Below are 22,535 nucleotides of genomic sequence, written 5' to 3' on the forward strand. Positions count from 1 at the left end.
GGGGCCCTGATACTTTGAAGGCCCTCTCCTAGCTGTTAGGAAAGAGGAGAGAGGATTCAAGGAAAGTAAATTGAGAAATAGTTTGTGTGCGCGTGTGTGAGTGAGTGCGTCCGTCACAAAGCCTGCCACCTCACATGTTTCGCAAGGTACTTACCCCAAACCTCTACGAAATGGGAGTGGAAGAGAGGCAAATCCCATATATATATATATATATATATATATATATATATATATATATATATATATATATATATATAGTACCAGTCAACAGTTTAGACACACCTACTCATTCCAGGGATTTTCTTTATTTTTACTATTTTCTACATTGTAGAATAATAGTGAAGATTCAAAACTATGAAATAACACACATGGAATAATGTAGTAACCAAAAACTACATGATTCCATATGTGTTATTTCATAGTTTTGATGTCTTCACTATTATTCTACAATGTAGAAAATGGTACAAATAAAGACAAACCCTGGAATGAGTAGGTGTGTTCAAACTTTTGACTGGTACTGTACATATAAAAATATAAATGCAACATGCAACAATTTCAACAATCTGTCAATTGAAATAAATAAATGTGGCCCTCCCTAATCTATGGATTTTACATGACTGGGCTGCGGCGAAGCCATGGGTGGGCCTGGGAGGGCATAGGCCCACCCACTTGGGATCCAGGCCCAGCCAATCAGAATGAGTTTTTCCCACAAATGGGCTTTATTACAGACAGAAATACTCCTAAGTTTCATCAGCTGTCCGGGTGGCTGGTCTCAGATGATCCCGCAGGTAAAGAAGCCAGATGTGGAAGTCCTGGGCTGGCGTGGTTACATGTGGTCTGCAGCTGTGAGGCCAGTTGGACGTACTGCCTAATTCTCTAAAACGACGGAGGTGGCTTATGGTAGAGAAATTCACATTCCATTTTCTGGCAACAGCTCTGGGGGACATTCCTGCAGTCAGTATGCCAATTGCACGCTCCCTCAACTTGAGATATCTGTGGCATTGTGTTGTGACACAACTGCACATTTTAGTGGCCTTTTATTGTCCCCAGCACAAGGTGCACCTGTGTAATGATCATGCTGTTTAGTCAGCTTATTGATATGCCACGCCTGTCAGGTGGATGGATTATCTTGGCAAAGGAGAAATGCTCACTAACAGGGATGTCAACAAATCTGTGCACAACATTTTAGAGAAATAAGCTTTTTGTGCGTATGGTACATTTCTGGTATTGTTTATTTCAGCACATGAAACATGGGACCAACACTTTACATGTTGTTTTCTTATTGTGAAGCACTGTTGCACTTCAAAAAGGCGATGCCTACCGTACACTTGCTCGCTCTCACACACACACACACACACACACATACACACACGTATTCTCACAGTAACACCCATTTACACACGCGCGCACACACACAAACACACAGGCCAGCTCTCTCCGCCTGCCGTAGGACCCATCTGCAGGGGTGACGAGGCTGCAGTGCAGGAACATTTTCCCACTGTACGACGGAGACGTGGTTCTGTCGACGGGCCATTTTTCCTCCTGCGCCCGCCATTCGGGGGCATTGTTTCGACCTGTGTAGCACTTCCCTGCGAGACTGTGGATTGTTCCAATAAACAATGCTGCTCAGGCCACTGAGAAGTAGGGCTGGGCTGTATGCCGTATTTTACTATATACCGGTTTGGATGCACGGACCGGTCTGGGTTTTTACTGTACCTTCTATAACGGTGTTTCAATGTTTGGTTTCTTAAATGTGATACGCCACTCCGTTTTTATAGTTTACTCCGCTACTTGAGTTGTCTCTCTCGCTCTCTTCTCACCAAACCCCGGCCCCGTCACTGAATGAGCGCAGCGCAGTTGTTGTTGCTCGACCACAAGATAATTTGCAGACCGTTCACTCTTCACTCTGCATGGTCAATGCAGCAGATGCAACAATATGTTGATGTCAACGATGCTGCTTTCCACTTTGCTTCTTAATATAAATCCACAAGCTATATTAACACTTAGATTTATCTTACTGTCTGCAAACAGCAAGTTTGTCTTTTCTTATTAAGTTGTGGCTAAAATAAATTGTGTAAGCCGCTAATGTTTAATTGCTAGCTAGCTAATAAATGTACTGAGTCAGTGCAAACGTAGCTAGCTAATACAGCCTGAAACCAGTGCTGGTGTAGGCTTAAATCAGCATTTTTTTGTACAACAGTATCTTCTAAATCAGAAATGAGAAGGTAAAGCATGAATATGTTAGCTACATGAAGTAAGAGAAAACATTTATAATGTAGCCAAAGACTATAGGGTCCCACTCCCCTGGGAAATACCGACCAACACTTTGGTTCCTACCCTGTCACAATAACCCCTCCGTAGAGATCCTATTAATTCTATGAAAGCCTCCCTGGCTTTTTCACTAGTTGTCATGTCAGTTGTCATGTCAAACAACAATATTTAAAGTGTCCACTATTACATTCTAACTATAGAATTATAATAATCATTGTATTTCCATGATTCTGACAGGTCACCCAAGTGTTTTGATCTAAATGGCAAGTCAATTGCAATATTTGGTTAAAAATAAGTTCTAGATGTTTTGCTCATATTGTCCAGCCCTACGTGACCGTGTGGAAATGATCGCAAATGAGATCAACGTTTGGTTGAAGTTTGATTGAACAGTATAAAACAATCAGAATGAAGAAAGTCCCATTGAAAAAAAACGTATCATTTATGTGTTGCCACCCTAGGGTCATGCACAACTCATAAAGCAAATGTAGAACTTTTATTATTCAAAAACGTAAAATACGTAATTCTGTCAAAAATGTTGTGATATGATATTTTGCCCGTATCGCCCAGCCCTACCGAGAAGATCAATAAATCACTTGCATGGTCGTAAATAGAGGTAAACCGCTGCCTCAACCCTCTCCGATAGAAGGTTGACACGCTAGAGAACACAAAACAGTTTTATGCTTAACTCCCATTCTGGTAAACCAAATATGTTTGAGTGAACAGAATGGGACCGCGAAGGGCTACGTGCAAAAGCACAGTTATTAGACCCCATTAAGTAAGCATTAACACATGACAGACTGTGCATTGTCAGGGAATTACCGCACACTTCAGCGGTGTGAGAGGACACGAGGCCGAAGGCCGAGTGGCTTCAACCGCTGAGATGTGAGTTAATTCCCTGGCAACGCACAGTCTGGATTGTGTTAATGCGCTTATAAAAATGATCCCATAATTTTCTGAAAACTAACTTCGCCAGTTAGATGACTATTTATTGTCAATACATGACCGTGGTGTAATCATAGCTAGCTAACCAGCTGCATACCTGTAAGCTCCGAGTACAGCTAGCTACGCTTGCGGCGCAAATTATTTCGCTAGCTGAGTTTTTTATTTTATTTTATTTTTATTTTTTTTACTGCTGAGAACTCAAATCTGGTGGGGGGGGGGAAATGTTAGATTAGTCTTCTACTTTTAAGATAACCTTTGTTGAAGTTTGTGGTTACTACTGGTTACAGATCTGAGGCTAAAGAAGTTGTCCGCCATGTTTTTTGTTTTGGTCAAGGCTTGGAGTTGGCGTATTGATACTTTGACGTAAGATACTAATTCAGCGAGTGATTAGGCTACTTCAGGCAGTGCAGATAACAGGGATTTGTCAAAGGCTTAGAACCCAATTTCAGCCAATCAGATTGCAGATTTCTCAGAACCTGTTTTATAATGCATCACATTTTTCCAGTGGGAAAGGAGATAAGCTTTTGTTTTGACTGTCCCCATCAAGCAGCTGTGTAATTGAGGACCCTGTTGGGTGAGTAATTGAAGGTTTGAAGGTAGGCCCAGCAGTGGTGTAGTGGCTGGGGGAGAGGTGGGGTACTGAGTCTTGAGCTCTTGTGGGGGTGTGTGTGGGGGAGGGGAGGGGGGGTTGAACTCTCCTGGGGTAGCCTTATCCTCAGGTCCTCCCAAGAGGCTGGAGGAGGGCACAGAGAATGACCAGGGGGGTAATTTTGGGGAGCTAGGCCTACTGTTGCAAAAGATAGCAGATGGAAGACAAAAGAGGTTGGAAGGCTCCCTCTGTTTTCTCGTTTCTTTCATCCTAGCTCTGTCTTCTGGAGCGCGAGGGGGGGAGGGAACCCCTTTCAATTGAAAGGAGCTGGCATCTCTACCCAGGCTTCCCTCTCTCTCTACAGTGCATCTGCATCCTTCCCTCTATGCCTCCCCCTGGAACTAACACACACACACACACACACACACAAACACTTATTCGGTCTTACTCCCTTCCCTCTTCCCCCTCTCTCCCTCACAAAAATGGAAGCTAATGACAAATCTAAGTGTTTATGGCTTGTTTTGTCGCCTCCTTAGTTCTTCGTCACAAAGCAGCCGATTGTCTCCATGGACTATTTGAGAAACCCCCTCTCGTCTCTTGTCAGGTGGTGCTACTGTGCTTAATTGTTAATTGTGTTCCAATTAACCATGGAAATCTGAATTCTTTTAATATAATTGTCCCTATTATGTTATGCCCTGTGTGCCATCAGAACTAAAGGGGCTGACCAAAGCGACATATTTAAGCAATAAGGCACGAGGAGGTGTGGTATATGGCCAATATACAACAAACCCCCTGAGGTGCCTTATTGCTATTATAAACTGGTTACCAACGTAATTAGAACAGTAAAACGAAATGTTTTGTCATACCCGGTATACGGTCTAATATACCACGGGCTTTCAGCCAATCAGCATTCAGGCCTAGAACCACCCAGTTTATAATGTGTATTATCATTATCGCAAAATTCACAATATTGCAATGCACACGGAAGGATTTCGGGTAAACTACGGAGTTTATATTCTCAGTAGGCTGTATTTCCAGAACCTATTATAATGTTTACTTGGGTAGCCTAATCTTTGGTTATTCCATATAGCGTAGCCTTAAATGTACACTCCCCTACGTGTTTATTTGGACAGTAAAGCTAGAACATTTCATTTGGCTCTATACTCTAGCATTTTGGATTTGAGATCAAATGTTTTATGAGGCGACCGTACAGAATGTCACCTTTTATTTGAGGGTATTTTCATACATATCTGTTTTACTGTTTATTAACTTTATGTATCCTTATTTGAAGGTGTCATAAGTATTTGGACAAATTCACTTATAGAGTATTACATTTAGTCAAAAGTTTGGTATTTGGTCCCATATTCATAGCATGCAATTATTATATATATTATATTATATATTATATGCAATCAATGACTACATTAAGCTAGTGACTACAAACTTGTTGGATGCATTTGTAGTTTATTTTGGTTGTGTTTTGGATTATGTTAAATTAATGGTAAATAATGTCACCTTTATTGTAAATACAAATATAATTAGTTTCTGAACACTTCTACCATGATTACAGATAATCATGAATGAATTTTGAATAATGATGAGAAAGTTACAGATCCGCAAAGATAATGCTCCCAAAACATGCAAAAAAATGTTGGGGGGTATGATATTTATGCGTCAAACTTTCTCACTCATTATTATTCACGATGCATTCATGATTATCTGTAATCGTGGTATCATCCACATTAATGTACAAGTGTCCAGAAACATATTTTATTCTTATTTACAATAAAAGAGACTCATATTATATAATACATTATTTACCATTAATTTCTATTTGGCACAACGTAATCTGAAACACAACTAAAACAAACTGCAAATGCATCCAAGTTTGTAGAGTCACAAGCTTGATGAAGGCATTGCGTGCTAGGAATATTGGACCAAATACTAAACGTTTGACTAAATTTAATACACTAAGGGAATTTGTCCAAATACTTATGATTCCTTCAAATGGGGGGACTAGATACATAAAGTGCTTTTGTTTCTAAACAGTAAAACAGATATGTATTAAATAAAAGGTGACATTCTGTACTGTCGCTTCATATAAAACATTTGATCTCTAATCCAAAATGCTGGAGTATAGAGCTAAATTAAATGTTTTGGCTTCACTGTCCAAATGAGTCCCGAGGGGAGTATATGTGGTCATATATTCGTTTTTCTTTTTCAGGTCGTCACTCAACAAAGTGACAACCTCTTTTTCAGGTCATCATTTCTAATTTTGCTGGACTTTTATAAGACGCAGGGAGTTTTTATGTGGATGGTTACTGAGGCTGTTGCCCATGTTGGGCTACTTGTGGTTGAGTGCCACAAGGGGCTGCAGTGTCATCTTGCTTGAATCCCCAATTAAGTTTGGAGGAACCATGCCACTCTCCAGTGTGAAACTTGACGCACACTATGAGAATACACATGAATGGTGTCAGAAGCGCTTCAACACATGACACACCCACTGTCACTCGCAGGGAGCACGGCAAGGAGCTGGGCCTAAATCCTGGGAAATTGAATGGCACATGGTGCGAATTAAAGGCTGCCATTGTACCCGGCAGCGTGACGGCAATTGAAATTTTCAGCAGCTGCCGAGGTCGAAGCTCTATAAACTAGGGGAACGATGGTAATTAGACTTTAAGCACCTAAAAGACAAGCCCCCCCCCCCCCCCCCCTTTCAATACCCATTCACACGAGGATCTGTCTTTATTGCGCCCTGAGTCAGGGGGACCACATTAACTTCAAGGTTGCTGCAGCTTCCCTGCGCTCCCCTCTTCCCTGTGATCTGTATTGCAATCTGTGTCACCGGTGATTCTCGTGGTCCCCAAGGGCTATTCACATTGCCCCAGCAAGTGGCCCCTGGTAATGAGGGACTGCCACCATCTGGGAGTAGTGACAGGGTACCAGAGGAGGGGGGAGACATGCAGGCGGGCCCCAAACAGGGTGGCCCCCGAGGGGAATATCAGTTCCTCCCCTTGAGACCGGTCATAAAAAGAGGGAACGTGGAGTTGATGCAGGTGAAGAGGGAGTCTGAAAACGATGCCTGCTCTGTATTCTTTTTTTGTTGCTGAATACAATGATAGTTTTACTGTAGGCCTAGCTATATTTTGTTGTCCTCAATACTGCACATTTAGAATCTGTAGTAGGGTGGGTTACTCTGGCTGCAGTATAGACACAGGCACATGGCTTTTATGCTGCTTACATATTTCAAAGGTAAGCAATTTTATTAATAGACAGTCAGAGTATCACATTTCTACACTGAATCGAACACATGGCTGTCGTGTGTGTGTGTGTGAGGCACCCAATGGACCTGGCCTATTTGTCTTGGAGCTGACACAGGTCTCGACTCTGTCGCCTTTGATCTTCCTAGAGGCCCAGTGCGCCTCTCAAAAGAGCTCATTGTGTCACCATGGCTCATTCTTTGATACCCGGATACCCTCCCCCTGCCTCCCAGCACTGTACAACCTCCACTGGTTGCCCCATGCAGTTGAGCCAAGACCCTTCCCACAGTGCCACTCTCGCACCCCTCTCGTTTTGCCAGCTGTCCCCTCATCCCCAAAGAAAACCCTCAGAGAGGCACTGAAGGAGAGGAGAGGAGTTGGAACAGCACGTGGCGCTCCAAACACACCTGGAAGTGTGCACGGTCAGGGATGATTGGCTTGGCTGTGCCTTGATAGCTTTTGCTGAGGGTCGCTTAGAAAACCCACTTCTACAATTTGCTCTAGGGCTTCCTGCACATCCTTGCCATAAACGACAATTTTAAAAGTCCCTGTGGAAATACAGAACAAGCCTAATTCCCACATTTTAGATGATTGTTGAGTCTTTTGAAGATGCATCAGTGGGGCATTGTTATTGCAGTGGTACCCATCATCAATGGTTGATGAATTTCTCAAGCATAATGCCTTGTAAGAAAACATCTTCCCTTAGTGTTTCCTCCACTTTGGCAGCCCTCTATCGCTTGAATTGACTCCTGGAGGCTACTAAAAGTTAATAATCAAATGTATACTACAAAGAAGTTATACTAAAATGTTGCGTGATCACCCACCTACTATGTTTGCAAAGCCCCCAAGCACAAAGCGTATTAAACCTTAATGGTGACAGGTGCTCTATCATTGGCTCCCTCCTCCACAGTAGGTTGCTCTCGCCAAGGGAAAGTTAGAAGGGTGCAGTTGGCTTGGCCCCAGGGAGGAACTGCAGCAAGCGTGTCAGACACTCGCACTGTTGGTTCGACACTGCAGGATTTTGTGTCAGTAATTACATGCCTCCACTGAATCGTGAACTCGTGTCGATACCTGCGTTTCCCATAAGCATGTCAGGGCACATGTAAAGAGGCGGTGGATTTACCCCGCTTTCACTTTCATTGCTTGTCATTGCTTTTCATGCATTTGGCATGTCTGTTCTGCTTGAACTTGCAGCCCCTTCGCCGCGGGACTCCACTCTCATTTCCCCTTGAATTTGGGCTGGGGTATTTACTGTCATTTACAGTAAAAGCTAAGTCTGACATTGATGCTCCAGAAACCTGATTCTTCCCATTCTTTGTAATTGGTTTGGACACGCGTATGCAAGAATTTGCTCAGTTCTATCGGGTAGAGAAGCTGTAAAAGCGTGCTTTGATGGATCATGCTTTGTACCATGACCTTTGAGCAGGTCATTGTGTGGGCCAGTCACCATTTCATTTCCCAGTTTCTCACTTCCAAACAGGCCCACAGATCTAAACATGCCCACCTCCACAACTATGCACTCAAGCACATGCTTGTAGTGAAACGGTGCCTTTTGAACCTTTCCACCTTTCCAGTCTCATACAGGAGAAGATAGATTTCCACTCCTACACAAATATGTGTTGATCCCTTTGAGGTGGGCACACACCCCATAGCCTGGCTTTCTTACAGAGTCTGCTATACCGATTTATACATTTCCAAAGACTCAACTGCTTGGCTTTTGTGTTTGCTTTACTTGTCCATTGTATGATACTGAGGTGTTTATTCTCACTGTTGGTCAGGTAACCTCAATTATGCTCTGTAAGAGAGCTTTATATAATGTATTATCTTTTTTTAAACATTGAATATGGGCCATCTGAGGGAAAATCATAGTCCTCTCTTTGACTAAAATCATCCCCCGACTGAGCTGTTGATCAGGTATAATCTAAGAGGCCTATAATGTGCTTTCTAATTTCCCTCATGAAATTGATTAGGACTTTCTTTTCAGAAAGGAGAGGGCTGATGTTGAAGAACTCATTGAGCGCACATTGCGAGGCACTAGTGCACCTTAACACGCTCTCGGTTTGTGAATGCGCCACAAGGTTGTGATGGCTAGACGATTTTTTGTTTGTCTTCAGCCATTTGTTTGCTCTCTGGGGTAATAACCCTTGGACGTGCTTCTTGCTGGCACGAACTGCAATTCCCGCCACATTTTGGAGCCAAAATACTCATTATCAGGGATGACGGAAGGGGCCCTAAAGCAAACATGACCCAGATGGCCTCTCTTGCCACGCTTCGGTTGCTGGAGCAGTATGCAAACTCACTTTCCGCACTCTCATTTTACGCTAGAGCCCGCAGTTAATGATGCACATTTGCCATTACGCAAGCTTCTTATTAACAGATCAAGCCTCTTATGTTGACGACCAAGGACTTGTTAGGTCATGCCGAAGTTGTTTGACCATAACGTGGGGATACGTTTCTGAAATTGCAAAGCTTCGTTGTTTGGCTCAGTGAGCCGATAGCTTGTCAACTGTCTGTCTCGAGAATTAACTTCTGTAATCATCACCTAATGACCAAACCAGCCTGGATCGACCATCCGTCCAACCAACCATCTGATTGTATGGTCAGTTACCCGACTTGCATTAAAGGCCACGTCCGGTCAAAATCCAAATGTTTGTGGATATATTTTTTACAACCTGTGATGAAATTAACATCACCAAAGTTTCTTCAAAAAATACCCTAATTTTTTGCAAACAGAAGAGTTGAGTAGCCATGTTCCCTGTATAGCAGAAGAGTGTGGGTAGATTATCAATAGCTAACAGAATCGTATAGATAAAACAACAACCTTGCTTAGGAAGAGCAGTCTCCAGTAGGTTGCCATAGCGCCATAACCTCTGTCAGCAGGACTAGTAGCATGGAGCCCTTGGATGCTGGGTAAGTCCATGATGGCCTGTCATCTGAGTCAATGTAGGGCTGGAATGTGGCCTTTAAGTTTGCCCTGTGCTGGCACTGCAAAGGCCTTAAAATACCGGGGTGGTTCTGAATCCAGTGCCAGCATACACCCACATGAGGCATCTTTGGCAGTTACTTCAATTGTTCTAGAAAACTCCTGTCATCTGAGCTGACAGGGGTTTCTTCCTCCCTCCAACCCTACTCCTCTCTGTTGGGGCCTGTCCAGTCTGAGATGGGTGTGGCAGGATGGACATCCGCTAAGCCCAAATATAGGCAAAATGCTTATCGTGCAACCCAACCCCTATTTATCCAGTGTACCATTCTTCCACAGCGGAGTTTAACTAGCATCACAATGTTAAAATGTCTTGCTATTAGTATTTTAGATTTTCGAAATTTAACATGACGCAAACTTCTGAGCCAGTATGTCATACATTTTTCTATTGAGACAAAACATTACATGCACAGACAGACATTTTGTCAGTCTGCAGGTGTGAAGGCACTCCTGAGTGGCGCAGTGGTCTAAGGCACTGCATCGCAGTGCTAACTGTGCCACTAGAGATCCTGGTTCGAATCCAGGCTCTGTCGCAGCCGGCCGCGACCGGGAGACTCATGGGCGGCGCACAATTGGCCCAGCGTCGTCCAGGGTAGGGGAGGGAATGGCCGGCAGGGATGTAGCTCAGTTGATAGAGCATGGTGTTTGCAACGCCAGGGTTGTGGGTTCGATTCCCATGGGGGGCCAGTATATATATAAAAAAATATATATAAAAAAATATATATATATGTATTCACTAACTGTAAGTCGCTCTGGATAAGAGCGTCTGCTAAATGACTAAAATGTAAAATGTAAGGCACACAGCTCTCCCGCCGCCAGGGTTTTAATTGCCCTACTCACCCCACTAGTAAGCCCCCTTTGTTGGCCGACTCACATAGTAGTCTACAGTTCATTGTGAGCCGGTGCTAGGTGACAATGTTTTGCAGTATGTTTTTAGGTGTGTGTTGATATACAATAGCATTTATGTACATACAGGCCTCATGCCTTCCACCTAGTATTATAGTAGTGTTCTCCTGCATGCCCTCTCTTGTGCTGCTGTGCGCTCTGCTCTGCTCAATTCCTATCCCCAGGCATCAAAGTAATCAAACATGCCAGAGATTTACCTAAGGAAGGGAGTGTGTGTGTGTGTGTGTCATAGAGGTTTACATAACTGTAGCGGAGAGAGAGGCAGAGATTTTTCTGCTATTGAAATCCTTAGGCGGGCCACTTAAGTGTTTTTTCGGGCCTCGTAAATCCAAGGAGTGTAAAAAAATATATACATTTTCAGGATACAAAAACACTTTCAGTGTAAATTTAAAACGACTGAAAACAGATAATAAAGTATGTAGAAAAGATAATGTCCTATATATTTTTGGAATTTCAAATTCTCCTTGTCTAGCTTTTATTTTAGTGATTTTTAGTTCGCGAAGATTATATTAAATAATATGATCTTTGCGAACTAACAATCACCAAAATAAAAGCTAGACAGGGAGAATTAAAAATTCCCAAAATTATTAATTTAACAGTATTTATTATGTTTGGGCAAAATAACAGAGCATTAGCCATGGCAAAATGCATAGAATTGCAGGATATTAGTTTTAAAACTGCAAGATTTTCTCTCAGCTCAATGGCAGAATATGTACACTGATCAAAAATATAGTGTAAATAACATGTAAAGTGCTGGTCCCGTGTTTCATGAGCTGAAATAAAAGATCCCAGAAATGTTCCATACGCACAAAAAGCTTATTTCTCTCAAATGTTGTGCACACATTTGTTTACATCCCTGTTAGTGAGCATTTTATCCTTTGTCAAGATAATCCATCCACCTAAAAGGTGTGGCATATCAAGAAGCTGATTAAACATGATCATTACACAGGTGCACCTTGTTGGGGACAGCCTAATGAATTTATTTAAATTGACTGATTCCTTATATGACTAACTCAACAAAATCTTTGAAATTGTTGCATGTTGCGTTTATATTTTGGTTTAGTATAGAATCGCAGGAAATTAGCTTTAAAACTGCAAAAATGTATCTCAGCTCCATGGAAATTGGCTTAAAAATGTAAAACATTCTCTACACCGCCAAGATGGGGGGCCTCTAATTCAGCTGTGCTGATGGGCCAACCGTACCCATTGCCACGCCCACCACCTAAGGCCCATTTTGATTTTTTTAAAACCTGAGGGAGGAAGAATGATAAGTTAATATGACCGCGATGCAGTTAGCAGTAAATGTTGGTGTCTCGGCTTCCTGTATTTACCGTAGCTAGATTGACATTTTTCTTTAGTGATTAACAAGCTTTAACACTCTGTCCAAGCCAGAAACTGACAGCGAGAGAGGAAATAAATCCGGATTAGTCTTGGCATAGCCAATCGCCAAAGTTTACTCATCAATAGCCCAAAGGACTTTGTAAATAGGCACATTTTTGGTGCAGGTGCTATGCTGCTTTCTGTTGGTCCGTCAAGATGATGTTTTCTGTGGGAGTAGGCTAGTGTGTTTATTGATGTGGTTTGTGGTAGCTATGTTTGACGCACCGAAGAGGAGGCCGATGTCTTGTGTGAAGCCATTGTTTGAATGCGTTTAGCTCCTTTTCCCTGTCTACACCTGGCTTTACAAAAGAGGCTTTAATATGCGTTCACGGATGATTTGATATCCATCTGAGCCCACGATGTGTAGGACAGCTAGTCCTATCACAATGGTTTCAGAATGTGGATGTCATTCGTTGTTTTCTGTTTTTGTGTCGTTCACAGAATGGGACAAAGAAATCGTGGGACTTCATGCGAACTCATGACAGGTGAGCTTCTATCTGCCATTGACCAGTTTCATTGTTGGTAAGAGAAAAGTCTGTGCCAGAGCTTGACACACACACTCTCACACACACACACACTCTTCAGTTGTTCCACCACCTCTTCGTCCTCGCTGTCAGCTGAGAGGAGGAGTCCCTAAAGGTCAGTGGTCAAGAAGTAAAGACTTTTAAAAAATCCCACATGGCTCTCCTCTGTCACTTTTCCCAATGCCTTCCCATACCCTTCACTTTGACATGTTACCTAGTAACCTCAAAAATACAATATTAATGCCATTTCAATGAGCTTGGGAAAAAGCCAACATCCAGACAATTTCTCCCTTCAGTCAATATATAAGCTCTAGGTATTTCTTGTGGAGATTAAAAAAACTGAGGTGTGTTGACACTATTGTAACCACTTTATATAGCAGAGTAAAGTCGTTCCAGTCCCATTACCACAGATTTGATCATGTGCTGTCAGTCACTTATGCATATCTGAAAGGGGCTCTTTGCTTCATTTAAGTCTTATCGGTCTGAATAAGTGGATAATGGACAGCACATTGTAGGGTAAAAAGTCTGTGTGCTCCACATTACCAGTACAGAGGAAGGTAGAAGCTAGACTCTCCCACCAAAGAAGCTTTAATTCACCAAATAAGTATCACCTTTGAGGGCCCCGGTGTCAGACAAATCACGACTCCCTTCTTGTCTGTCGTTGACCTTTCAGGAAGCAATCACTTCTCAGTTGCCAAAATACAGTAATATTCCGTGTGAAACAAAGTGGTCTTAATTGTGGACATATTACACTGTTAAACAATGACTATAAAATCCTGACCAGCGACGAGGCCAGTGGAAGGGAAATATCGCTCCTTGGTGTCAAAGCACATCGCCAGGCTCCCACCTGCTATTCAGAGAGCAGTAGCATTGTGCCCTTGGGGTACTTCATGGGCCATTTGAGCCCTCATTCCTGCTTCTTCCCCCACCAACCCCTGAGAGATCATTCATTTTACTGGGAAAGGATGGTGCGATGGAGAAAAGGGCAGTAAACTGAAAAATGCAGGCCTACTTTCCAGTGAAAAAGCCCCCCTGGCGCATTCGAATCTGCCCAGAGAGACAAGTCTATCTCAGAGGTGCCTTCAGTCCAAGTGCCTCTGCAGACGTTTCCAGAGTGGACGATGACGGGACCGTGGGGTTAACCTCTAGGAGTTGGTTTGCATAATGGTCCTTTTGTTAAAGGGTAAACAGACGTTTCTCATTAGAGAAAAATATTGGCCTGCACCTTTTAATCAGTGTAAAAAAAAAAAAAGTATGGAAATTCTTGTTGAAAGTGGAGGCGAGGCAAGACCTGGGTGGGTTCCAATGGAGATGTGAAAGTAAAAGTGGAGATTGTTTCAGGGTCCCAGCTAGCTTTGTTCTTCAGAAGCGCTTCCAATGCTCCTCTCTGTGAAAAAAGGTCAGGGAAAGGGACCAAATTTATGAGGAGAGGGGATGGAATCGAAAGAAAGGTAGTAAAGAGAGAAGGAAATGGTAGGATGGTAAAATAGGAGGCTGATGGTGGTGGGTCTCATACTTTCATAAACCCCAAATAGCCTACACTGGATAGATATGTTTAGATTTTGAATATATGTCTATCTGCATGGGATAATCTACATGGGTGTACTGTATATTGAGCAATCAGTATCTTTAACTATTTTTGCACTGAGCTGAGCAAAGCTGAATTGTACTGCTGTGCTGGCCTGGTTAGGCCTACTTATCCACCATAGTTGCTGGAACCATGCTAGAAAGGACAATGTAAAAAAATAAAAGATCTATGCCAGTGCAGTTCGGGTCGACACAATAATGTAAAAAGGGTATTTGATAGTTTATTAGGGCTGGGAATTGCCAGGGACCTCAGGATATGATATCACAATACTTAGGTGTGGATACGATTGCGATTCTCACGAATGTCCCGATTTTATATATGTATTGCGATTTGATAGCGATTTTGATGTTCCAAACATATTGCTCACTATATATCGAGACAAGAGAAAATTAGTTTTGATCAGTCATGGAAATAAAGTGCTGAAAACAAGTTGGCTCACTATTTAAAAAGATGGACAACAAGCTATAGGATGAAAAATACTGGCGTTTTGGCTCAGGTACAGCCGACTAGCACTAGCTGAAAGCCGATTTATGCTTGATATGGGATGCGGTCCGGAGGCTCCGTACAGAGGGTGTGACGACATTGCGGAGCCTCTGGAGGCTTGCGGAAACCAAATCAAGCTCTGTACTGACGCGCGGCAAAAATTGTGCAACAATGCAGAGAGCTCCGTATAGGTCCACATTGACATGATTGGTTAACAGTAGGTGGGGGCGGTACGTCCTGCATAAACACAAACTCACTTCCTTGACAACTTCCTTCTCAACAGCTCTGCTCCGCGAAGCCCTGACTTGTGCAGAGGCTGCATCGCAGTAAATGCTGTACGGCCAATGCAGACCCCGGAATTACATTTACATTTTAGTCATTTAGCAGATGCTCTTATCCAGAGCGACTTACAGTTAGTGAGTGCGTACGTTTTTCATACTGGAATGACCATAAATCGACTTTAACACTACCTAGCAAAATAATATACAGTGGGGAGAACAAGTACAGTGGGGAAAAATAGTATTTAGTCAGCCACCAATTGTGCAAGTTCTCCCACTTAAAAAGATGAGAGAGGCCTGTCATTTTCATCATAGGTACACGTCAACTATGACAGACAAATTTAGATTTTTTTTCTCCAGAAAATCACATTGTAGCATCTTTAATGAATTTATTTGCAAATTATGGTGGAAAGTAAGTATTTGGTCACCTACAAACTAGCAAGATTTCTGGCTCTCACAGACCTGTAACTTCTTCTTTAAGAGGCTCCTCTGTCCTCCACTCGTTACCTGTATTAATGGCACCTGTTTGAACTTGTTATCAGTATACAAGACACCTGTCCACAACCTCAAACAGTCACACTCCAAACTCCACTATGGCCAAGACCAAAGAGCTGTCAAAGGACACCAGAAACAAAATTGTAGACCTGCACCAGGCTGGGAAGACTGAATCTGCAATAGGTAAGCAGCTTGGTTTGAAGAAATCAACTGTGGGAGCAATTATTAGGAAATGGAAGACATACAAAAATCCCAGAACCACACGGGGGGACCTAGTGAATGACCTGCAGAGAGCTGGGACCAAAGTAACAAAGCCTACCATCAGTAACACAGTACGCTGCCAGGGACTCAAATCCTGCAGTGCCAGACGTGTCCCCCTGCTTAAGCCAGTACATGTCCAGGCCCGTCTGAAGTTTGCTAGAGTGCATTTGGACGATCCAGAAGAGGATTGGGAGAATGTCATATGGTCAGATGAAACCAAAATATAACTTTTTGGTAAAAACTCAACTCGTCGTGTTTGGAGGACAAAGAATGCTGAGTTGCATCCAAAGAACACCATACCTACTGTGAAGCATGGGGGTGTAAACATCATGCTTTGGGGCTGTTTTTCTGCAAAGGGACCAGGACGACTGATCCGTGTAAAGGAAAGAATGAATGGGGCCATGTATCGTTAGATTTTGAGTGAAAACCTCCTTCCATCAGCAAGGGCATTGAAGATGAAACGTGGCTGGGTCTTTCAGCATGACAATGATCCCAAACACACCGCCCGGGCAACGAAGGAGTGGCTTCGTAAGAAGCATTTCAAGGTCCTGGAGTGGCCTAGCCAGTCTCCAGATCTCAACCACATAGAAAATCTTTGGAGGGAGTTGAAAGTCTGTGATGCCCAGCGACAGCCCCAAAACATCACTGCTCTAGAGGAGATCTGCATGGAGGAATGGGCCAAAATACCAGCAACAGTGTGTGAAAACCTTGTGAAGACTTACAGAAAACGTTTGACCTGTGTCATTGCCAACAAAGGGTATATAACAAAGTATTGAGAAACTTTTGTTATTGACCAAATACTTATTTTCCACCATAATTTGCAAATAAATTCATTAAAAATCCTACAATGTGATTTTCTGGATTTTCTTTTCTAATTTTGTCATTTCTCATCTTTTTAAGTGGGAGAACTTGCACAATTGGTGGCTGACTAAATACTTTATTTCCCCACTGTATTTGATACACTGCCGATTTTGCAGGTTTTCCTACTTACAAAGCATGTAGAGGTCTGTAATTTTTATCATCTGTACACTTCAACTGTGAGAGACGGAATCTAAAACAAAAATCCATAAAATCACATTGTATGATTTTTAAGTAATTAATTTGCATTTTATTGCATGACATAAGTATATGATCACCTACCAACCAGTAAGAATTCCGGCTCTCACAGACCTGTTAGTTTTTCTTTAAGAAGTCCTCCTGTTCTCCACTCATTACCTGTATTAACTGCACCTGTTTGAACTCGACACCTGTCCACACACTCAATCAAACAGACTCCAACCTCTCCACAATGGCCAAGACCAGAGAGCTGTGTAAGGACATCAGGGATAAAATTGTAGACCTGCCAAGGCTGGGATGGGCTACAGGACAATAGGCAAGCAGCTTGGTGAGAAGGCAACAACTGTTGGCGCAATTATTAGAAAATGGAAGAAGTTCAAGATGATGGTCAATCACCCTCGGTCTGGGGCTCCATGCAAGATCTCACCTCGTGGGGCATCAATGATCATGAGGAAGGTGAGGGATCAGCCCAGAACTACAAGGCAGGACCTGGTCAATGACCTGAAGAGAGCTGGGACCACAGTCTCAAAGAAAACCATTAGTAACACACTACGCCGTCATGGATTAAAATCCTGCAGCGCACGCAAGGTCCCCCTGCTCAAGCCAGCGCATGTCCAGGCCCGTCTGAAGTTTGCCAATGACCATCTGGATGATCCAGAGGAGGAATGGGAGAAGGTCATGTGGTCTGATGAGACAAAAATAGAGCTTTTTGGTCTAAACTCCACTCGCCATGTTTGAAGGAAGAAGGATGAGTACAACCCCAAGAACACCATCCCAACCGTGAAGCATGGAGGTGGAAACATCATTCTTTGGGGATGCTTTTCTGCAAAGGGGACAGGACGACTGCACCGTATTGAGGGGAGGATGGATGGGGCCATGTATCGCGAGATCTTGGCCAACAACCTCCTTCCCTCAGTAAGAGCATTGAAGATGGGTCGTGGCTGGGTCTTCCAGCATGACAACGACCCGAAACACACAGCCAGGGCAACTAAGGAGTGGCTCCGTAAGAAGCATCCCAGCTGAAAGTCCGTATTGCCCAGCGACAGCCCCGAAACCTGAAGGATCTGGAGAAGGTCTGTATGGAGGAGTGGGCCAAAATCCCTGGTGCAGTGTGTGCAAACCTGGTCAAGACCTACAGGAAATGTATGATCTCTGTAATTGCAAACAAAGGTTTCTGTACCAAATATTAAGTTCTGCTTTTCTGATGTATCAAATACTTATGTCATGCAATAAAATGCAAATGAATTACTTAAAAATCATACAATGTTATTTTCTGGATTTTTGTTTTAGATTCCGTCTCTCACAGTTGAAGTGTACCTATGATGATAAAAATTACAGACCTCTACATGCTTTTTAAGTAGGAAAACCTGCAAAATCGGCAGTGTATCAAATACTTGTTCTCCCCACTGTATGTATATAAATTATATATTTTTGTCGATACTTGGAGTCAATTTATCTATATAATATTGTGATATATAACTATCGATTTCCCCCCATCACTATAGTTTGTTAGTTTCTGTTTTTATTTTAGTGTATGGCTAACATATATTTGTGATTGGTGTCTTTAAAGAAACAGGATATGTTGCTTTGGCTTAAATGCTAGTCTTAAATGCTTGTTTTGTTTGTGTGAATGTGTGAGCGTGTTTGTCTATTTGGGTTGTGTTGCCTGTTTTCTTTGTGTTGATTGTAGCGACCGTGTGTTTATATTTATCTACATAACTCAGTATTATGTTAGCCCATATGTGTTTATTGGAGTGTTTGTGTAACAGCACGTGTTTATTGCGGAGAGTGTTTTTTTAAGTGTGTGTTTGTGGGGGGTTTTGCGTGCGTGTGTGTGTGGGTGTTTTTAAATGGGGGAGTGGGGGAGGTGAAAGGTAAAGCCATTAGAAGTAGCATCTGTTCAGGTCATTACTGCCACTACAGCAGGCCCCGCTGCAATCCTTTGCTGCACTAGTCCTCACCACGGGCCCTGGGAAGGTGAGGGGAGAGTTGGTGTCGATCTGAAGGGTGAAGGGGTGGTGGGAATAGTGGTAAGGGTGTGACTTGGAAAGGGAGAGAACCCTCTTAAACTTTAGTTCGGAGTGGGCGTCCATTCCCATCTCATTAATTGAAAGGGATTTTCTTTGAGTAATTATTATTATTTTTTGGTTCTTTTGGTAGTTTAGGAGAGGATTTTGCATTTTATCTGAAGGGACTTCCAATGAACAGGTATACAGTAGGATATGTGGGTCATGTGGGATTCAAACCCGCCACTGCTGTTCTAAGCAACCATGCGCCTTCCAACTGAGCCAGCTAAAGCATCGCTCCATAGAGGATTGCGCTCTGTCCTCATCCCCCACCCATATGTATGATACTAGGCCCTAAACCATTCCCTGCTGGCTAGCCGGAAGCCCCACGGAGAAGGCCACAAGCCTAACGGTGCGTGAAATGTCCAGAGTGCCAGTTTAGCCGTCCCACGGTTTAACCATTAGCACAGGTTTTGGGGGGAAGCGGCGTTGAACAGTCGACAAGCCCGGGCCTGCCGTGGGGTAAAAGCAGCGGGCTGGTTTGTCCTGCTTCAGCCCAGATCTGGCCTAGCTATACTGTACACTGCCCCTATGCCCCCTCCTCCTTTCGCTGTCACTGGACTGAGAGCCTGGGGTAACTTTGATGAAACGTTTGTAAAAAATGTTTTATATATACACTTGATTCCAGACAAATCCTAAATCCACATTGGAAATAAAAAACCTGCAGCTTTTCAGTTTACTTCCTAAATTGACTGAATTTAAATGGAATTGATCGCCTCAGTCTCCCGTCCTCCTACTGGAGGAAGTGACTTCCTCTTCCTGAGCAGGGATGATGGAAAGGAGGCAGGAAGGAAGGAAGGGTTAGAGGGCCCTAAAACGGAACATAGCCTTTCTTAATCAGTGCCCTGAGGCCAAAATCAATCATGATAAAGCACTTTTCCCACCCAGGCTCCTTTTATAATGTTTGTGTGTGTGTGTATGTGTCAGGGTTTCCTTTAGCTGGCTTTTGGCCGATAAAAAAATTAAATGAAAAGCCGATAAATAAAATTGCCACCGGCCAATTGTTGAGGAGAAGAAAAAAATCCCATTGCTAAATTATGTTTTTTATTAATTGATGGAAAACACCAGTCGACGTAAATACATTTGACCGGTCATACTTATCGGTCTATAGGTTAATTTGCATAATTGAGTGGAATTAAGTTAGTGCATATGTATTTTCATTAGTCGTTATGATTCTTATTTATCACACAGCATACAGATACAGAGCCTAGTTTGAGCGGAAAATCTGTAAGACAACGCGAGAGCTGCTGCTACAGCTCCTGTTGCTGCTGGAGTGAAACGTGCATTTATAAGCCCAATCATTGCGCAACAATTCTAAATGCAATCACTTGTTAAAAACAGTTTTGACACCACGATTAAAGAGCTACTATTTTTATTCCTCAACTTGTAATTGAAGCGCGCTTCCCATTCGCCATTCAAGTGCTTAGGCAACGGTAGGCAGGCTTCAGTGCGTCACACACCACTTTGCAATGTGAGCTGAGGAAGTACACATTTTGAAAACATACTTAATTGTGTGAAACCTTAACGTTTTACTTCATATTATGAGCCATGTCTTACATTGCTTCGAAGTAGCTGAGCCAAAATCCGTTTTCTAAAGACTTCCATATGCCATTGAAACAAGTAACATATTTATCTCGTGTTCTATTGGTTTTCTTTCATTGTCCAGTAGCCAAAGGCACAATCCTAGTCATATTAGCAACCCATGCTAGTTGCATCTTTAGATCTCCCATCAACATTTCTAACGGATATTTTCATCTCTTTAACAAGAAACCGCTCGCATGTGCAGTGCACTTTTGACTGGTGTTTTCCCGCTAATTGCATTATGGAACGAATATTAGCGTGTAGCCTACTGCTTTTTAAAGTTATTTTGATGTACTGGTTGTATGAATTTGTGATCTATCGTCACACAACTGTCCCAGAGTCTGTTTGGAATAGGCTATTTCTTTCTCGAACAGAACGACAAGCTGACCAAAAGAATAGGTAAACTTTTCTACTATGGGGGATAGTAGATTGACATAGGCTAGTGATTTTGATGTTTGTTGCTCTTCTTGTTGGCTGAGGAAATATAAATGAGGACAGTTATTCTAACGTCTTCAAAGAGCGCATCGGTATTCGGTAAGAAGGATGCACACGGTTGCATCCTCGAGTTGCATGTTCTGTTAAGATGAATTACAATAATCAAAATGTGATTTCTGTCATTCTGAGCACCGTGGGTGGACGCCATAATCGGCGTCCACCAATGCATATGGGTCCGGCAAATTAAAAAAATGTCTGGTATATTAAAATGCTGCCGGTCGCATTTTCCTAACTGAAACCCTGGTGTGTGTGTGTGTGTGTGTGTGTGTGTGTGTGTGTGTGTGTGTGAGTGAGTGTACACTGAGTATACAAAACTGCTCTTTCCATGACATAGACTGACCAGGTGAAAGCTATGATCCCTTATTGATGTCACCTGTTAAATCCACTTCAATCAGTGTAGATGAAGGTGAGGAGACAGGTTAAAGGAGGATGCTTATTGAGACATCGATTGTATGTGTGCTATTCAGAGGGTGAATGGGCCAGACAAAATATTTAACTGCTTTTGAGCGGGGTATGGTAGTAGGTGTCAGGCGCACCGGTTTGTGTGTGTCAAGAACTGCAACGCCACTGGGTTTTTCACGCTCAATAGTTTCCCGTGTGTATCAGGAATGGTCCACCACACAAAGGACATCATGTCAACTTCACACAACTGTGGGAAGCATTGGCGTCAACATGGGCCAGCATCCCTGTGGAACGCTTTTAACACCCTTTAGTCCATGCCCTGACGAATTGAGGCTGGTCTGAGGGCAAAAGGGGGTGCAACTCAATATTAGGAAACTGTTATACACTCAGTGTGTACGTGTTTGTTAGTGTGTGTGTGTGTGTATGCACACACATACTTTTTTTCTCTTTCTCTACACACACACACACACACACACACACACAAACATATACACAAACAAACATATACACACACATATACACACACATATAGCTCAGCCCAGTCAAAACTGTTCGCTGCTCTGGCACCCCAATAGTGGAACAAGCTCCCTCACGACGCCAGGACAGCGGAGTCACTCACCACCTTCCGGAGACACTTGAAACCCCACCTCTTTAAAGAATACCTGGGATAGGATAAAGTAATCCTTCTACCCCCCCTTACCCCACCCCCCAAAAAAAATTAAAAAAAATAATATATATGTGTAAAGTGGTTGTCCCACTGGCTATCATAAGGTGAATGCACCAATTTGTAAGTCGCTCTGGATAAGAGCGTCTGCTAAATGACGAAAATGTAAATGTAAAATGATATACTTTATGTTTGTGTGTGTGTTAGGGTTGGGTGGTATCCAGATTTTCAAATCTTTGTGCTGTGCCTGTCCCATACCGGGTATACGGTATTACCGGCGGTGCACACAAGGGGGGCTATTTCAGTTAGCAGAA

At 42.9% G+C, this 22,535-nt stretch overlaps 1 protein-coding gene across 1 annotated transcript in view; it reads left to right on the forward strand.

Moving 5' to 3' along the window:
- Positions 1-22,535, forward strand: part of nudt14 (nudix (nucleoside diphosphate linked moiety X)-type motif 14) — a gene marked incomplete at its 5' end in the record, with an annotated part of 68,728 nt that overhangs the window by 18,546 nt on the left and 27,647 nt on the right. The window contains one exon of the mRNA XM_084151071.1: positions 12,770-12,813. Within this exon, the coding sequence (XP_084007197.1) occupies positions 12,770-12,813 (44 nt within the window). The remainder of the gene's footprint in view (positions 1-12,769; positions 12,814-22,535) is intronic.

The sequence above is a fragment of the Coregonus lavaretus genome, assembly GCF_964263955.1.
Source record: "Coregonus lavaretus genome assembly, chromosome: 33".
NCBI classification, from domain to species: Eukaryota; Metazoa; Chordata; class Actinopteri; order Salmoniformes; family Salmonidae; genus Coregonus; species Coregonus lavaretus.